Source organism: Telmatherina bonti (assembly GCF_933228915.1).
Source record: "Telmatherina bonti genome assembly, chromosome: 22".
NCBI classification, from domain to species: Eukaryota; Metazoa; Chordata; class Actinopteri; order Atheriniformes; family Telmatherinidae; genus Telmatherina; species Telmatherina bonti.
The window spans coordinates 12,522,294-12,538,353 of record NC_136631.1 but is presented as its reverse complement, the minus strand read 5'-3'; the positions used below and the strand labels follow the sequence as shown (position 1 = coordinate 12,538,353).

Here is a 16,060-nt window from a genome sequence, read left to right as displayed (position 1 = left end):
AGTCATGCAGAATTATATTTCTTTGGATTTAATGTGCTTTGCAACAGAATACTGACAATGTGCTGGCTGATTGTTGTCGTCACTTCTTTGCTGAAGGAACTCCTGAATGTAATGCAACAAAGACACAAAATCCATTTAAAGCTTTCTATTGTAACTAAAAAAAAGTTGTCAGTTATCACACGATCAGAGATAAAACACAGCTCAAGGAGATAACAGTATTTACATCTTAAAGCGTACCAGGAGAGCAGCTGTTCAGTTCCATAAAAAGTCCAGTCTTTTTAAACAGTGTGACGATCTCTCTCCTCTTTCCTCTGGCTGGGATCCAGCTACCTTTTGCTTCAGGTTCACATTTCCACTGGTCATTGTAGCATATGTTATCATAATTAGTTTGATGCATGAAAAAAAAAGGCACCATTATTTCAACCATTTCAACAGTTAAAGGCTGTCAAGGCTGAAACTCTTTGGTAAATAATTCAAAGTCCAGCATCCAGGTTTATAGATGCATTTAGTTTGGGAATATTCAAAGCATGTCTCTTTGTCTCTTTGCTCCACTGCACCTATTCCTGGTACTGCCTCTCTGTGGCAGTGAAGAAATCCTCCAGAATATTTTTCAGATGCTCAAATGTAGGTCTGTTCTCAGGGGTCTCTGTCCAGCAGTGACACATGATGTCGTATAGACCATCAGGGCAGTTATCTGGCTGCGGCATCCTGTAGCCACGCTCCAGGTTTTGGATAACTTCGGGGTTGGACATACCTGAATAAGAGGTAAATGTTATTGAAATGGTTATATTTTCGTGATGGACCACAAAAAGTCTGATCATTAAATATTTACCAGGGTAAGGAATACGCCCATATGTCACTATTTCTGTGAGGAGGATCCCAAATGACCAAACATCAGATTTTATGGAGAAGGTGCCGAAGTTTATAGCTTCTGGGGCAGTCCATTTAATGGGGAACTTTGCACCTATAAACAAAAGAGAACACTTAATTTCTCCATAGATATGACCGGTCAGGGAAGCTGTTTGACAGATTCTGATCTGTCAAACAGCTTCCATGTTGGAGTTGGTGCTGAAAATATTGGATTTTTAGGAAAAATTTGGTTACCTTCTCTTGCTGTATATTCATTGTCTTCAATGAGTCTTGCCAGTCCGAAGTCAGCAATCTTACAAGTCAGATCTTGAGCAACCAGTATGTTGGCAGCTCGGAGGTCTCGATGAATGTAATTTCTCTGCTCAATAAAGGCCATGCCGTCTGCCACCTGCAGGGGACAGCACATCATCAAACATGCCATTAGTGTGTGAAATAAATGGCTTTGATGGACCTCTGTTCTACAACTCTACTTTACACTGTCTGCCTGTGTTGGACAGATGAACCAAAAAAGCCCCAAACCAGGGAGTTTACCACTTCCCCAGGTCAATTCCTTGCCCCCCCCCATACCTCTGTTATGCCCTTAGGTACTCCACCCAGGTGCACAGCTGTGCTTATATAACCTTAGCACTACTTTATGACACAAAAAGCTCCCTTCCTGCTTTTACCTCAACACAGACCTGCTGATTTTTCTGATTTTTCTGTTTCAGTCAGATGGTGTTTGACACATTTCAGTATGTGCACCTCAGCATTTATTTATATTTTTATTAAAAGAAAGAGGAAATTACTGCATGAGGTATCTGAATCATAATAAATCTTGCGTTTTCTACAGAATCCATCACCCACAGTTCCCGAGCATCTATACAATTTGCAGAGTATTGTCAGACAGAGAGGATCATCTTCCAGCTATGAGAATCTACCACATAGATGCCAGTATCTGCAGTGGTTTTGTCAAATACTTGAGATGTACGTATGCTTCTATATTTCATGAGCTTCTAAAGGCACGACCACCTCTGAAGCTGTTAACAGCTTTTTGCTATTATTCTTGCTTGACTGAAGCAGGCATAAATCAAACATTTTTACGAGATCAGATTTTTTCTTTCTACTCTTGTAGAACAGGTAGAATCTAAAGAACCTCTGATTACATATTAGTGCATACATGCATAGATATTACATTTTCAGCAAATAAACATTCCAATACTGCAGGAGAAACAGGAGAATTAATTACATGAATGAAATGTTATCAGCATATCATAGCTGGTTCGAAAGCTTTCTTTTAGTTAAAAGTTTACAGTTCTGCATTCAGTCTAAAACTTTGCCCTGAGTTTGAATGTTTCTGAGAATTTGCCGACTGCCGATGAAGGATCTGTCGTTGTGTTGTACTTTGAAACTTCTTTCTGCCTTCCTGTGGTTGATTCTGTCATTCCCACACCCACAATACACTGTGCAGTCAAAGTGTTACACTGACAAGTTATATTTTTAAAAGATAAAGATGAGCCTGATCTGAAATTCTTGGATATTTTGTGTTTTTAGAAAATTAGCTTTTCTTTGAAATATGTTTGAAGGCAATAGTTATCTTAGTGTAACTTTGCTGAGAATCAACACAGCTAGCCTCGGTGAGAAGACTTTTCCACCTATCAGAATATTTAAAAACACACATCCTGTTCTCAGGCTTCATGTTTAATTCACTGTAATGCTAAACTCAAAGCTTCTCTTTTCAGTCTTCTGCTTTAACTGAACCAACTTTTTCTTTCAACATAAGTTAAATAAACACATGTGATGCAGTTCCTTACTGCAGCTTCAAAGCACACATTAATGGGAGTCAGAGAAATTAATCATGTCTAGTTTAAAATTTTGCAATACTGTCCCAGTTTCCACATTTTAGCATTGCTGGCACCCTTGTTGGAACACACTTCCCAGCTGATAAATAATGAGTGAGTTTAGCACTAAGACTATTTTATTTGTGCCGCTCTGTCTAGACCAACTTTTCAGAATGCACATACACTCCAACGTGCACACACACACACACACACACACACACACACACACACACACACACACACACACACACACACACACACCCGTCTGTACTTATTATAAGATTAGTGTTGAATGTAAGCCCCATTACAACAGCTGCCTGTTTCTAGCCTAGATGCTGTGAGAAAAAGAAGCAAAAAGAATAAATGAAAGGGAATCTGGTAAACTGAGTGAAAGAAGGGTTGTAATAATAGGACAGATTGTAAAAAGAGATATCTTGCCTGGGATGCCATGTCTATCAGCGTTTTCATGGACAAACTGCTTCCCTGTGGCGTTTTTAGGTAATCCACCAGGCTACCTGTGGAAAGAACATTAAAATAAAACTGTTTTACTAAATCACCGATCAATGTTTTTTATCAACAAGAAGAAAAGGTTCAATCCTAACCGTGGATGAGAATGTCACTTATTGTGCAGATTGGTACTGCTGGCAAAATGAAATATAAACACACACAGATAATAATGTCTTCATAGATGCATGCAAATATACAAGTTTTATGCAGAGAGTACTATCTGATAAATATGTAATATTTCCTGCATTGAGATGTTACTATTATTTATCTGCTAATAGTTTCTCTGAACTCGTTTTACACTGGCAGATTTCAGATCTCTAAAGGTTTTCAGCTGCATCGAGATATTGATCACCACTTTTCAAACAGTATCTTTTCCTTTCAACCATTCATCCCTGCTTCTGGGTATGTGCTTCAGGTTGTTCTGCTTCCTCACAGACTGTCAGAACTTTAACTCAAATCCAGTTTTCTGATAGCAAGTTATCAGATATCCTCTCAAAAATGCATCAGCATCTTCTGATTTAACTATTCCTTTGGTATTACGAGTGCCTCCAGCAGCAAAGCAACCTCATTGCATGACAAATGTTCTTTTCCTCATGAGTTTTTATAAGCTGTTTATAAGGAAACTGATCCACGAGGTTGATAAAGGGTGCTACTTTGGTTTCCTCATTCATATAGAACCCGGGGGGGGGGGGGGGGGGGTGTAGCTTTTTCATAGAAGTCTTTACAAACATCTTTCTTGCCTTTTCTTTGATTGGTGGTGTCCTCTTTGTTCTCCAGAATCACACATGTCTCAAATGGTACAAATGGAGCATCAGTTCAGGTTGCCTGAGGTCATTTTGACACTATTTTGATATCTTGGGTAGCATTTGTTTTCTCAAGTAAACGTAGAGACCTTTGAAAGTTTCTCATTTAGTTTCTGTCTTACTGCAACATCCTGGAAGCGTCATCATTTTCACAACAGTGAAACTTCCTGATAACATTACCAATGTTAAAACAATGTTATCAATAGCTTGGTGGTTGGTAGGCTTTCTTGTTGTGTTACAACAGCATTCAGAATTATTTTAACAAGGTAACATATCCATGTCAAACATTTGTTATTCAGTTACCTAGCTAATTTTATCCATTTATTTCTTTGCACAAAATTTTTTCTTTTGAGGATTATAGTTGAATTACTTGGCACTTATATTCAAAATATTCTGATTATGCAAAATGTGGTCATGTGGATTCACTTCTGAATATAATCGGAAGTCAAAACTCCCATTTATGGGCACAAATAACTCAAAACAGCACATCTTACTTGCATTTCACAAAAACAATAATCAACAGTGACAGCTATGATTAATTTGAAAACAATAGGAAATCATGCTTTGTTCAGACGACCAATTATATTCTCACTTACATGATTCCTCCCAGACATAAATAAACTGGATTAGACCAGAATAGCAGCTCAAATCAGCGGACATAACGTTCAGGAAGTACACAGAACATTAGTCAAGCTGATGCATACTTTCTGACAGTTAACTTTGTTTTGGGTTTGAGTAGCACCCAACGATACCTCTGAACACCGGCCAAACAAGTCGAACCAAAGGAAATGTTTGAAGAGGAATGACTGTGCCAGGAAAGAAGAGGCATTTACTTCTATGCTTAAGTCAGGAAGGCTGCTTTTGAAGCCTGAAAGCCGGAGTAACATTCTTAGTCAAGGCCACAAAGGGAAGCTGGGATGACACGCCTGTTATTTTCCTCCTTTGTTGTCTTTGATAATACAGAAAAAAGGGACAAACTGTAAAAGATGGGAACTCCAAGCCATCCTTTCTCTTGACAACAGAAACAGCGATTGTGTCCCGTCCACACAGGGTACCAGACAAAGAGATAGCCTCTTGTAGAACCACTGTTGGTGGTTTACAAGACTCTCACAGATGATAACACAAAGACACTCCTTTCACTTCAGCTGTTTGGCTGTTGTGTTAGTCACAGCATCTTTGAAGACACTTTGGTATTTTCACTCTCATTAAAAAAGAAACAAAGACTTTTGAGGTTAAACTGAAACAGATATAGGATAGCTATCATCTCAGTGTGGCTTTTGGGTGTAATAAACCTTTATTGAAAAAGCAGACTAAGCTAACAAAAGCTGAGGGCAGCTGCTTCTATGATGCCAGTTTATTACTGTTTGTAAGTCACAGTAATTGTACATTTACTTATGTGAGAGGAGATGGAAAAAGAGGAAGATCCAGCGACAGGATGCTGAACTAACAGTAAAACTGTAAAAGCTTCGGCAAGTTTGTTTACAGCTGTAACACTATCATGCGCGGAAATTGTTTATATATATCGTGCATGTGCCCTACACCGATTTTGGAAAAGATCCAAGTATCATCAGGGGTCTCTTTGAACAATAACACTGTGATTCACCATCTTCCATTTTAACACCCTTCATCATAGTCCGGCAGGCAAGACTTCCTCTCGCCGTGTAAACATCAGTAACCTGTCTAGATGGGGCCCGGAAAAGAAGTGAAAGTTCATGTTTGCTTTGAAACATTTTCGCACATGGTAGCGAATGCAAGGGGACTGAGGAGGAGAAGCTGAAAATAGCCTATCAGGGGGCCAGGCCACTTCAGCAGCACATCGTGCTTTGGAGGCAAGGCCCCTGAGTTACTGTAGTTCCCTTATTTAGGTTTGCTATCACAGCTGCATTCATGTACAATCATACGTGATGATTACTCTTTATAGTTCTGATATCATACATCAAACGCTATCAGGAAGAAAGCTTCGGATGTACGTGTGATCAAAAGACATTCAGCAGAATCACTGGAGTGGAGCACTCATGTGAAAATGTTATGACTCATTAAAGGGTGAAACACACGGGGCAGCCCAGTCTTTTGTTTAAGCATGTGCTCCCACCCAGAGTCTGATAACAGATCAACATGTTTGATCCTGAACATCTGTGACACTGCGCTAACATTGCCCCTTTGTCTCTCGTGCAGGCTCAGAACTCAGTCTCACAACATCTTAACAGTAACGAGGCCGGAAATGAAGGAAATGATCAATTCAGACAGGCTTGGGCACATTTTAGATGACTAAACCTGATATGACTACACAAGTAAATCTTTCAAATTGATTATGAATGAGAAATCCCCTTTGGTGAATGCTTTCAGCTGGAAATACCTCTTGATGGTTCAGTGTTATTAATCAGTTAAATGACACAGTTGAGATCATTTCTACCTACCATTTTCCATAAACTCTGTGACGATGTAGATTGGTTCCTGGGTAACCACGGCAAAGAGGCGGACAAGATGGCGATGCTGCAGGTTCTTCATCATGTTCGCCTCCGCTAAGAAGGCTTCCACTGACATTGTGCCCATCTTCAGATTCTTAATTGCAACATTTCTGTCATTATTGTAGATGCCTAAAAAAAAAGGATAATTAGGAATCACTGACTTGAGTGTTGTTTAAAACATAAGTCATGTAAACTGATGAACTTCTCAGTGGTTGTGTTTACATAGGAAACACGATGAGAAAACAGAAAGCATTCACTCTGAAAACCAAATAAGTTGAACTGTGACACAACATGTCACAAGTTCTTAACATATCTATCATATTAGTGTCATCTTTACCAGTTACTATGGAGACAAGCTCTAACCACACAAACAGAGTGCAGACCATAGACTGTATAAAAGGAGAGAGCCTCTGTGACGTCACCCGTAGGTTTCTGAAGAGCTTAATTAAAGCTTATTTCCACCGTCGCCAAAGGAAAATACAAAAATGGGCAAAGAGGTAGAGCTGTGAGGGGGGCTGTGAGCGTGGGGGTGGATGATTGACATCTATCAAGCTCCAACCTGCCTGTAGTTAATGGCTAACCGAGCTAGCCTGGCACTAACAGGAGCTAACAAGCTAATGGCGGTGCGGGCTGAAGCTAGAACAAAAATATTTTAAAAATTCACTCCCCTCCCACAGTTGCCATGAAGAGAAACCTGAACTATTAAACGTAAAATGTTGCTCTGCTCCAGGCTGTTCCAGGCTCCATATTTATTTCTGCTGTGAAGTTGGCCTTTCTTAACTTAGTAACCGATATTGGCTCAGTTTTGGAGCCCCTAGCAGATGAGGGGTGAATAGCAGTTTTTGGAACTTCTGTATAGGCTTAACTTTTCAACGCCGTAGGCTGAATCTTGGTGCAGACACAAAAACCCAAAATAATCCTTGGATGATGCATGACTTTGGACTTGATGCTGGTAATAATGTAGGATCTATCATGAATTCCTGTTGCTCACCATAAACCCTAATGATAAACTCACTGTGGATACTTCATCTCAGATCATCCATTAATCCATTTAATGGTATACATTGCCACCACATTAACTGGTTTCCATGAGATACAAGTTGTTACCAGAGCAAATTGAACTCACATTTTTAGACTTCACTGGTCTAGCCTCAGAAACTTTATCAGAAGCAACCAGTATTGATTTCCAGCTCAATACAGTTGTAAATCATGTAAATATATAATTGTTATTGCTAGACTGCTTGCATGCACGCAGTAACTATTTGCAATTCCTACATTTAGAGTTTAAAAGATCATATTTTTTGCAGGTTTCGCATCAATTAATGTTAAAGTAAATGCATGATGTCATCGCTTTTGTCAGTAGTAGCAGTGATTAGGTGTCCTTCAGTAGCAACAGTTTTGCATGACTCTCATGCAAACAGTGTTTTATTCCTTCTTTGGCACACAAACGCAGAGTTACATCATAGCAAATAAAATCATACCAAACCAGTTATTCCTTTTCTTTTTATAATGGGCCAGCATCTCACATCATGCATGAAGCGTAACGATGCAGGGAGAACATTTTTATCTTTGTTTCAAAGCTCTATCTCTTTTGTCGACAGTAAAATTCTTCCTGTACTAAAGAATCATAATTACTTCAGCATATTCACATTAACTAACAACAGCAACCATTTTAACTGATGCTCCTATTATTCAACTAGTGTTTGGATGAATAAAGAGGAACAGACACAGGGCCCAGACTCATGCAAGACAGCATTGTAAATCTACAAGTGGCAGAAATGAGGACAAGTACAGAGGTTGGCAATGTTTAGCTCTTCGGTTGGTTGTTTGGGATGTTAAATGGTGCTGGCAAATGAGACTGGAAAATAGAGATTAAATTACCCCTTCAGCTGAATGATAATGGGCTTGTGGCTTAACCTTTATCCCTGTGATTTAAACTTTTGTTTAACTCAATACTCCACAAGCACTATAAACATTCATGGAAGTATTGTTCGGAGACAATTCCACAGATCCATAAGCTTATCAAAATTTTTGACTCATGTAGTTTGAGCAATGCTTTGTATCAAGGTTAATACCGCACATCATTCTTTCATGAACTGGCTCAAACAAGCCTACAATTAAGACTGCATTAAGGAAATGTCTTCTGCATACACTGCAGGAAAGCCCTGGTTTCTGGCAGGCACATAGTCAAGCCCACAACCAGACTGGGCAGATTTTTTTTTTTTTTTAACTCCTGAGTTAAAACTGAAAAATAAAACAAAAAACTCACCCATCCAGACTTCTCCAAACTGTCCAGCTCCAAGCCTGCGCTCGAGCTTCAGGGATTCTCGAGGAATCTCCCACTCATCCTGCCACCAGGGCTTCTGAGGCATCGTTGACTTACATGGCTTCACCAGGTTGGTGCACAACCCATCTGCATCACCTACGATGGTACACAGAGGAGCATGAAGCATAAAATCACTTAAATTAAACCCTCGCAGGAATTAAGAAATTTAAATCATGCCATCAAGAGGTTGCACGCACGTGAGTAATGCTGGACAAGCTCTTTCAGCGAGCTAAATGATATCTTGGTTGTAATGTAGAAGCCGCCGTCATCCAGGTTGCGGATCTTGTAGTGCTTCACTCCTTCACCTGTGACCTGGTCCAAATCCCGGATTGATAATGCAAAAGACCCTGGAATGCATAGAAAACGTAGAGCACAGAGGTTTGATGAAAAATGTCCAGGCATTCATCAAGTCTGAAATTGGACTTCAGAATGACATGAATGTAACAGTGTTTACTTTTCCTGTTGATATGGTACCAAATGCAGAGAATGATCAACGTGACATTGATATGTGAGGAAAGTCATTCGTCTGTCATTTCATTCCAGCATTATCACCATGATAATAGTTATCTACAGTGTTATCTACAGGTTTTGTTGTAGACACTGATATATGGCACAGTTTTCGTGCATTCCTGAGTTCAAGCTCCATGCCCCGATGTGCTGCTGAAGGAAAATTGACCACATAGTCAGGAACAAGTCTAGACAGGCATTTTTATCATTAGCAGAAAAAACGATACAGAAATCAAATGAAGCATCTTGGAAACAGGAAGGAAGCCTGTGGGTGATGGATCTTGTTTTAGAAATGTTTCAAGTAATAACAGGACTAAAGGATGCAAAAGACACCAGTCAAAGGGAGACAAGTAAAAGAAGAAAGTACTCCTTCTTTCACTTCGAAGGTTTCATGTATTGGGGCATATCGAGTCTTAAAATGATGTTGCTGCATCACATAAATAATCCCACAAGATGTGTTGACCCCGAATAGTCCAGTGTAGTACACCCCATGATGCAGTCATGTTAGAAACCACCTATAATTCTGAAATACTTTCAGCATTTACATCCTTTGACAGGAATTTTGATCCCCTGTTTTTCACTACATTGTTTCAGTTCAGTGAATTAGTCATAGCGTCAAAGCATTTCAAACAGACTAGTTTGAATGGACCTCTGAAAAAAAGCTGATTACTCTCTTTTTAATCCATTCAATTGTAGACTAGCTGCTGTGTTTGCAATCATTGACCTGCTTCGTTAAACAATTTCATGCACTTAGAACTAAAAGCAGTCAGGTTTTAGCTGTCCGATAGATGGCTATACAATCGACTCTACAAGACTTTGGCAGCTCAGTGGCTGCAAGGTGTCTTGAAAAAAATACAAATTATTAGCTTTCCACCAGTGTCTTTGACAGTCTGTGTGAGGCGTTTGGTTTAATCACCATTTTATTAACTCATTTTTACACGAGTACCTACTTGATTCAACTTGACTCAATTTAGACAATCAAAAGTCTCTTTGCAAACCTAATTATAGTTGTCAAGTTTTTCCAGTTTCACTGTCATGAACTGTAACATATAACTTGCTAGATGAGGCCTGTAGTGTCAGAAAAGTAGCTCTTCTGTGTTTTCCAGTTTCTTTGATTATGGCATAGGCTGAACTTGTTGGGGCATTCATTTCTGGGGACTCCAGATGAAAATGGAAATTAAATTAAATTTAAAAAATGGTTTTATACAGCCCTTTTCAGAATAATGAGCAGCAACGGTTCATTCTCTAAGGACAATGCTGATCTTTTTTTCACTTGGCGTGATATCAATGCACATCTGAACGCTATCTGCTGTCCTGCAGGTTTTTATTGTTTCCCTGCTCCAATACACCTGATACAACAGATTCTTGTAAAAGTCTTTATAATGACCTATTACTTTCAGAAGGGTGTGTTGGCGCAAAGAAACATAAAAAAAAAACATACAGGATAGCAGCCATCGAGGATCAGAGTTGAACAGTAAAGGTGAGCTTAACTTTCCATTTACCACTTCAACATTTGGCTTATTTAGTAAGATGTTTTTGTATGTCCTGTGTTATTCGTATGAGGTCATTGTTACCTAATTTTAAAACCTACTAAGGGCCTGCAAATTTAGTGTATTTATTTATATTCTTATCCATAAAAAATTGGAATTAAAAGGGGTTTTGTACATTCTTCTTTTTATCAATTGTTTTGTTGTCATTTTTACATATTTTATCACTACAATCAGCAGAGGATAAAAAGATCATTTCACCTTTAGCTGTCTCGCTCTCTCGGATCAGGAAGGAGCCCTGTGTATTCCCAGGAGTGAGGAGAAGCCTCATAGCATCGTTTCTAGAAACGTTCTTGAAGAACCACCTGCAGAACAAAAGGCACAGCATGCTTCAGGCTTTGAGTTTACCACTTCCCTTCCCTCAGAGCATGCACGATGTGAGATGAGACGGTGTTGAAAGTTGAGTTTCCTGTGTGACGTACGGTTCAGTCTCCATTGTGGTCATCGCAATGAAGTTGTAGGGGATGTAGCCCTTTTGGCCTGTGGTGAGAGACTCTGCCAAATACCACTCTGGGTCATCCCTGGGTGTTGGAAGAGACATCAACAATACCATGAGTTAGTTTACATTTCTGTGAAACCTCACAGCAACTTGGGCTGTTATGGAATTAATGGATTCAGCTTCAGAATAAACAGTTTCGTTTAGCTTCTACAAACAGTCCCATTGTTAAATGATCCCTGCATAATAACCGTATCACACTGAGAAAGCAGAGGAATGTCTTGTTTTGCATGTCAGCATAAAGCACAGATACAAAATATGCTCACTTCTAACTTTTTTTATTTTTTTTATTGTCAACGCATTATGAACACCTTGTTAAACTTTAAAGATTATTCATTTTGTCCATATTAAATTTTATTTTATGTTTCTATTAATTTCAGTTTCAGATTCATTAAGATTATGCTCAAATTGTAAATGCATCCCTGCGTGTTAATCTGACTATTAAATAATGTGTAAAACACTACATTTAAATCTTTTACAATTTCTTTCAAATAAGCCATAAAAACAAACACTTTTCTTGTCTAAGTACAGAATCTTTGAACTATGCTACAGAAGACATGATGGCAGTGTCCTGAGTGGTGCCACTCAGGTGTTTAAAATGCAAAGCAACCTTTCTGTATGCCAATGCTTTTACGAAACGATAAATGGTGCATTGTGCTTTCTGGGTTTAAATGATCATTTCTATTTGTTATTAGTCAACCTAAAAATGTTGAGATTATTTCATTTTCATTGTTTATTGGATTGTCTGCACATATATAGTGATACTAATTGCATTGATGTTACATTTTTAAAGAACTGCATCAGTTCTTTGCAAAAGGCAAAAGCATACCAGTGAAAAAGAATGACAGCGCTAAATTTCCCCACACTTCAACATCATTCTGATGCAAACATTTATTGTTATTAAAAATTATTTTCCAACATCTAAGCCACAACAAGGCTTTAAATAATCCGAAATAAGGATTGAATTGATTTTAATTGAATTGAACAGTTTTTAATTATTTCAAAAATAAATATAACCACAGCTAAAAGTAGGAGAAGTAATCACCCTCCAGACTCTCTAACCTAAAGTATGGAATGAAAAAACGTTTCCCTTGAAAAGTTATTGCAAATTCCTTTTAACATTTTTCAGGTTCTCTAGAACTTTATCATCAAGAAATTTATCCTCACATCTGAGCCAGTTTCACGTCGAAAGCGGAGCAAGGAAAATGTAAAGCTACGACACATACATATCGGTGTGGCCTTGCACATACCTCTCAGAGTTGCATGTACTCATGCATTTAGTCATTTCTTTTAAAAAATAATGTCAATTTTACTGTTTATGTAATCTGGTTCAGATGTCACATTTACCTTTAACATTTCACGTTCCCGGTTTCCTCTCTCAAACCCGCAATATGATCATGTGACATTTTCTTAGTTGTTTTTTTTTTTTTTTTTTTTTTTAACTTTTATTTAATTGTCTGCATTTTAGGGAAGCAGGAAACTTTGGGTGGGATCATGTGCTGGTGTGCTCTTCTGGAGAGTGAACCATTCAGGTACATTGCATGTTCATAATAAGCATCTTGGAAAATGATACAAGCCCAAAAACACACAGTTTAATTTATCAGTATATGAATTGATATTTTGATTGAAATACTCTTTTCTAATATGCATTTATAAACCGCTCACTTGTTGATGATCTTAAGCTTGTCTCCTTTCTCGAAACCCAGGTCGCCTTCATGTTTGGGTTCATAACTGTAAATGGCCACCCCGATGTTGTCTGTGAGAAATAGATTATTAGATTTAGTAAAACCCAGTAGACTTGGCACATTTTAAATTACAGACAGGAAGTCAATAGAGAAGATTTTTCAGGGAGTTTTTAATCAACTCAGTGTTTTTTGACAAATGACTGGTCTGGAGGCGAAGCTGAAGGTAGATTTTGTTATTGACCCCAAAACCAAATAAAGGTGTGTGCTTCTTTTTTCAAACAGAAATATACCAGCTGTATCAGTACTTGTTTCTATTTGAACAGAAAGTATTTTTAACTTAAAAAATGTATTCTTTACTTTTAACTATAATTTTTATCTGTATTTTTTTATTACTTCAAAAATAAATAAAAACATTTAATATTAAAATAAACCAAAGATTTTGTTCACTTGTTCCATAACAACTAAATAAAACATGAAAAAGAATAAAAAAATTTGTAATTATAGTTAATTACTGCCCCCCTTTGTCCAGAAAACAAGACAACGCGATGCTTTAAATTATATATATACCCATATATGTGTATTCCTTGTACAAATATACCAGATGTTTATTACTTACATATTTACATTTATATACATTCACATATACATATATATATACACACACATATATATATATATGTATATATATATATATATATATATATATATATATATATATATATATATATATATATATATATGTATATATATATACACACACGTATATACACATGCCTGTATGTGTTTACATTAGTTAAATACGTACTTTTTAAAATCTGTTTCTGTGAATTTACTCTCAAACTGAATTAAGATATTACACAGAGCTCTTCCTAATGTTTATTCCATAACCTTATGATGTATACTGTAGGGCACATTGTTTTGTTTGCAGTATTTTGTTTTCTAAGAGACTCTGACCACAGAAAGATGAAAAAGAAATCCATCTTAAAACCTGGAACTCTCCAAAAGGTGATTTTATACGGCAAGGCTGCATGTTGACATGGATCATATGTGTTTTGAACCCTCAGAAGGAAGTATAACATTTAAAGGTAGGTTTTTTTGTTTGTTTTTTTACTAAATTACTGACTTTTCACACTCAGGCAAAGTACCAAAACCTTCGACTGTCACTGACAAGGAACACAAGTCCCCAAATCTGACTTCACATCTTTGAAGACCCCTCAACCTGAGGATCAAAACACTAGCGTGATACTCGAGCAGCCAGTGAGATACTGCAACATTTTCAACAAATCGCTGTAATTTGTGCAGAAAACAAAAAGGGGAATTTGCATTGAAAACTGATAATCTGAGGAAAATGGAAAATGTTATGTGAGCAAAATGGAAAAGTTACTTTAAGCGATTTATCAAATTAAACTATTGAGCGAAGTGCAAAAAACAAAGCTTTATCTTACTGTATTTACTTAAATTAAATTACTAGCTTTACTTTTATGGGAGCCACACTGATACCGAATTCTATCCAACCTCTTAAACAAAAAGAAAACATATACATTTTGCAATTTTTGTGACCAATTTATCTCTGTAGATTTTTCTACCACACCAGTGAAAGCATACCTGGTAAAGGCGATGTAGGCGGTGAATATTGTGATGGATATGGAATCAGCGGATCTGTGTACTAAAAAGACAAAAAAAACAGAACTTCAATTAGACTTTCATTTTATATTCATCTTTCCGAAGATCAGTGTAAGGTTTATGTGATAAAACACCAACAGCTGCACGTCCCATTCAAGGAAACAGCTCGTGTATTTCGAGTATTTGATAACCACCTTTTGACAGTAAATCGTAGGCTGGTTTGGTTTTTTTCTCCAGGCGAGCTGTGCTGTGTCACACGCAGGTGTTTTTCTCCTTTATTTCTAATCTAATGGGACATCTAAGTCCCAGAGAGGAAACAAACAACACTAAAGGAAGAGTTGCACTCCCATTTAATCATACACACAAAGGACAACAGTTACATAAGCCATTAAACTGCAAAGTGAAGTGCCAAACAGCTGATTTATGATATTTACTGAGTTTTGTAGCTCTGAATAATGGGACCTCATTTAATGTTCCCACCCTCTCACATGTTCTAAAGTTAGCTCTTATGTGTGTCCTCTGTGGTCATTCGTTATACAGAACTCATCCAGGTCATGAACAGTGACAGAAACACACATTACACATGCAAACTGTCCACTTACCTGATTGCATGACTGCGGAGGGATGGGACAGTTGCAGTGCTCACAGATCTCGTCCAAATTCTCAATCCATTCACTGTCAGAGTCCGAACTGCAGGCACATCCCATCTTTTCTGAATTTTTACAAGGAGCAATATTTTAGAAACTATATACATTAAGGAAGTGATCGCTGCTGCTGTTTAATGGTAAAAAATGATCAAATGATGGTATTTTGTTTTTGTCTGGCAAACCAGTCAATGACAGTGACATTGTACGCCGCATTTTGAAAAAGACATTTCAAAAAATGTCTTAAAAGCAACAAAGAGAGATTTAAAAAAAGAACAATATAAGGAATAAAAAACAAAGAACAAAAGAGACTTGACTCTTAAGATTATCTGACAGACAGTTTTTTTTTTTCAAAAGTTGCTTTAGTCAATCACAACTGAGGACCTAGACTCAAAATGGAGGCTTCAGGCTGAAAAATAAGACTCTTACAAACCTGCAAATTAATTACTAAAACCAAATATTACGACATGTAGACACGCACATGACCGCCAAATCAGATACGACGTTTGGCTGTGATTTTCAACACAATGCTCTAATTCCCGTTCAGACTTGAATTGTTGGCTCTCAGAACCAGAGCAATGCTAATCTTGTGTAATCGGCCATCTGCACGTGTTCTGTATTGTGTTTTACACCATCACGCTGCACAAACCAGCTTTCTCAAGCTCGCTTGACTCCCATTGGACCACTTGTGGAAAAGGGTCAGTGGGCTAATCACAGCAGTGGTCCTTCCCAAAGGCCTAAAGCCGTGAGAAAAATCTGATGAAGCA

At 37.7% G+C, this 16,060-nt stretch overlaps 1 protein-coding gene across 1 annotated transcript; it reads right to left on the bottom strand.

Annotated features, from left to right (window-relative positions):
- Nucleotides 1-557: 557 nt before the first annotated feature.
- On the bottom strand, nucleotides 558-15,356 carry lck (LCK proto-oncogene, Src family tyrosine kinase; the record flags this gene model as incomplete). The annotated part of the gene is made up of 12 exons (XM_079262527.1): nucleotides 558-754; nucleotides 833-964; nucleotides 1,105-1,258; nucleotides 3,126-3,198; nucleotides 6,411-6,594; nucleotides 8,735-8,887; nucleotides 8,989-9,138; nucleotides 11,047-11,150; nucleotides 11,268-11,366; nucleotides 13,007-13,097; nucleotides 14,632-14,692; nucleotides 15,252-15,356. The coding sequence occupies 12 exons, from the start codon at nucleotides 15,354-15,356 to the stop codon at nucleotides 558-560; spliced, it is 1,503 nt and encodes a 500-aa protein (XP_079118653.1).
- Nucleotides 15,357-16,060: the final 704 nt, after the last annotated feature.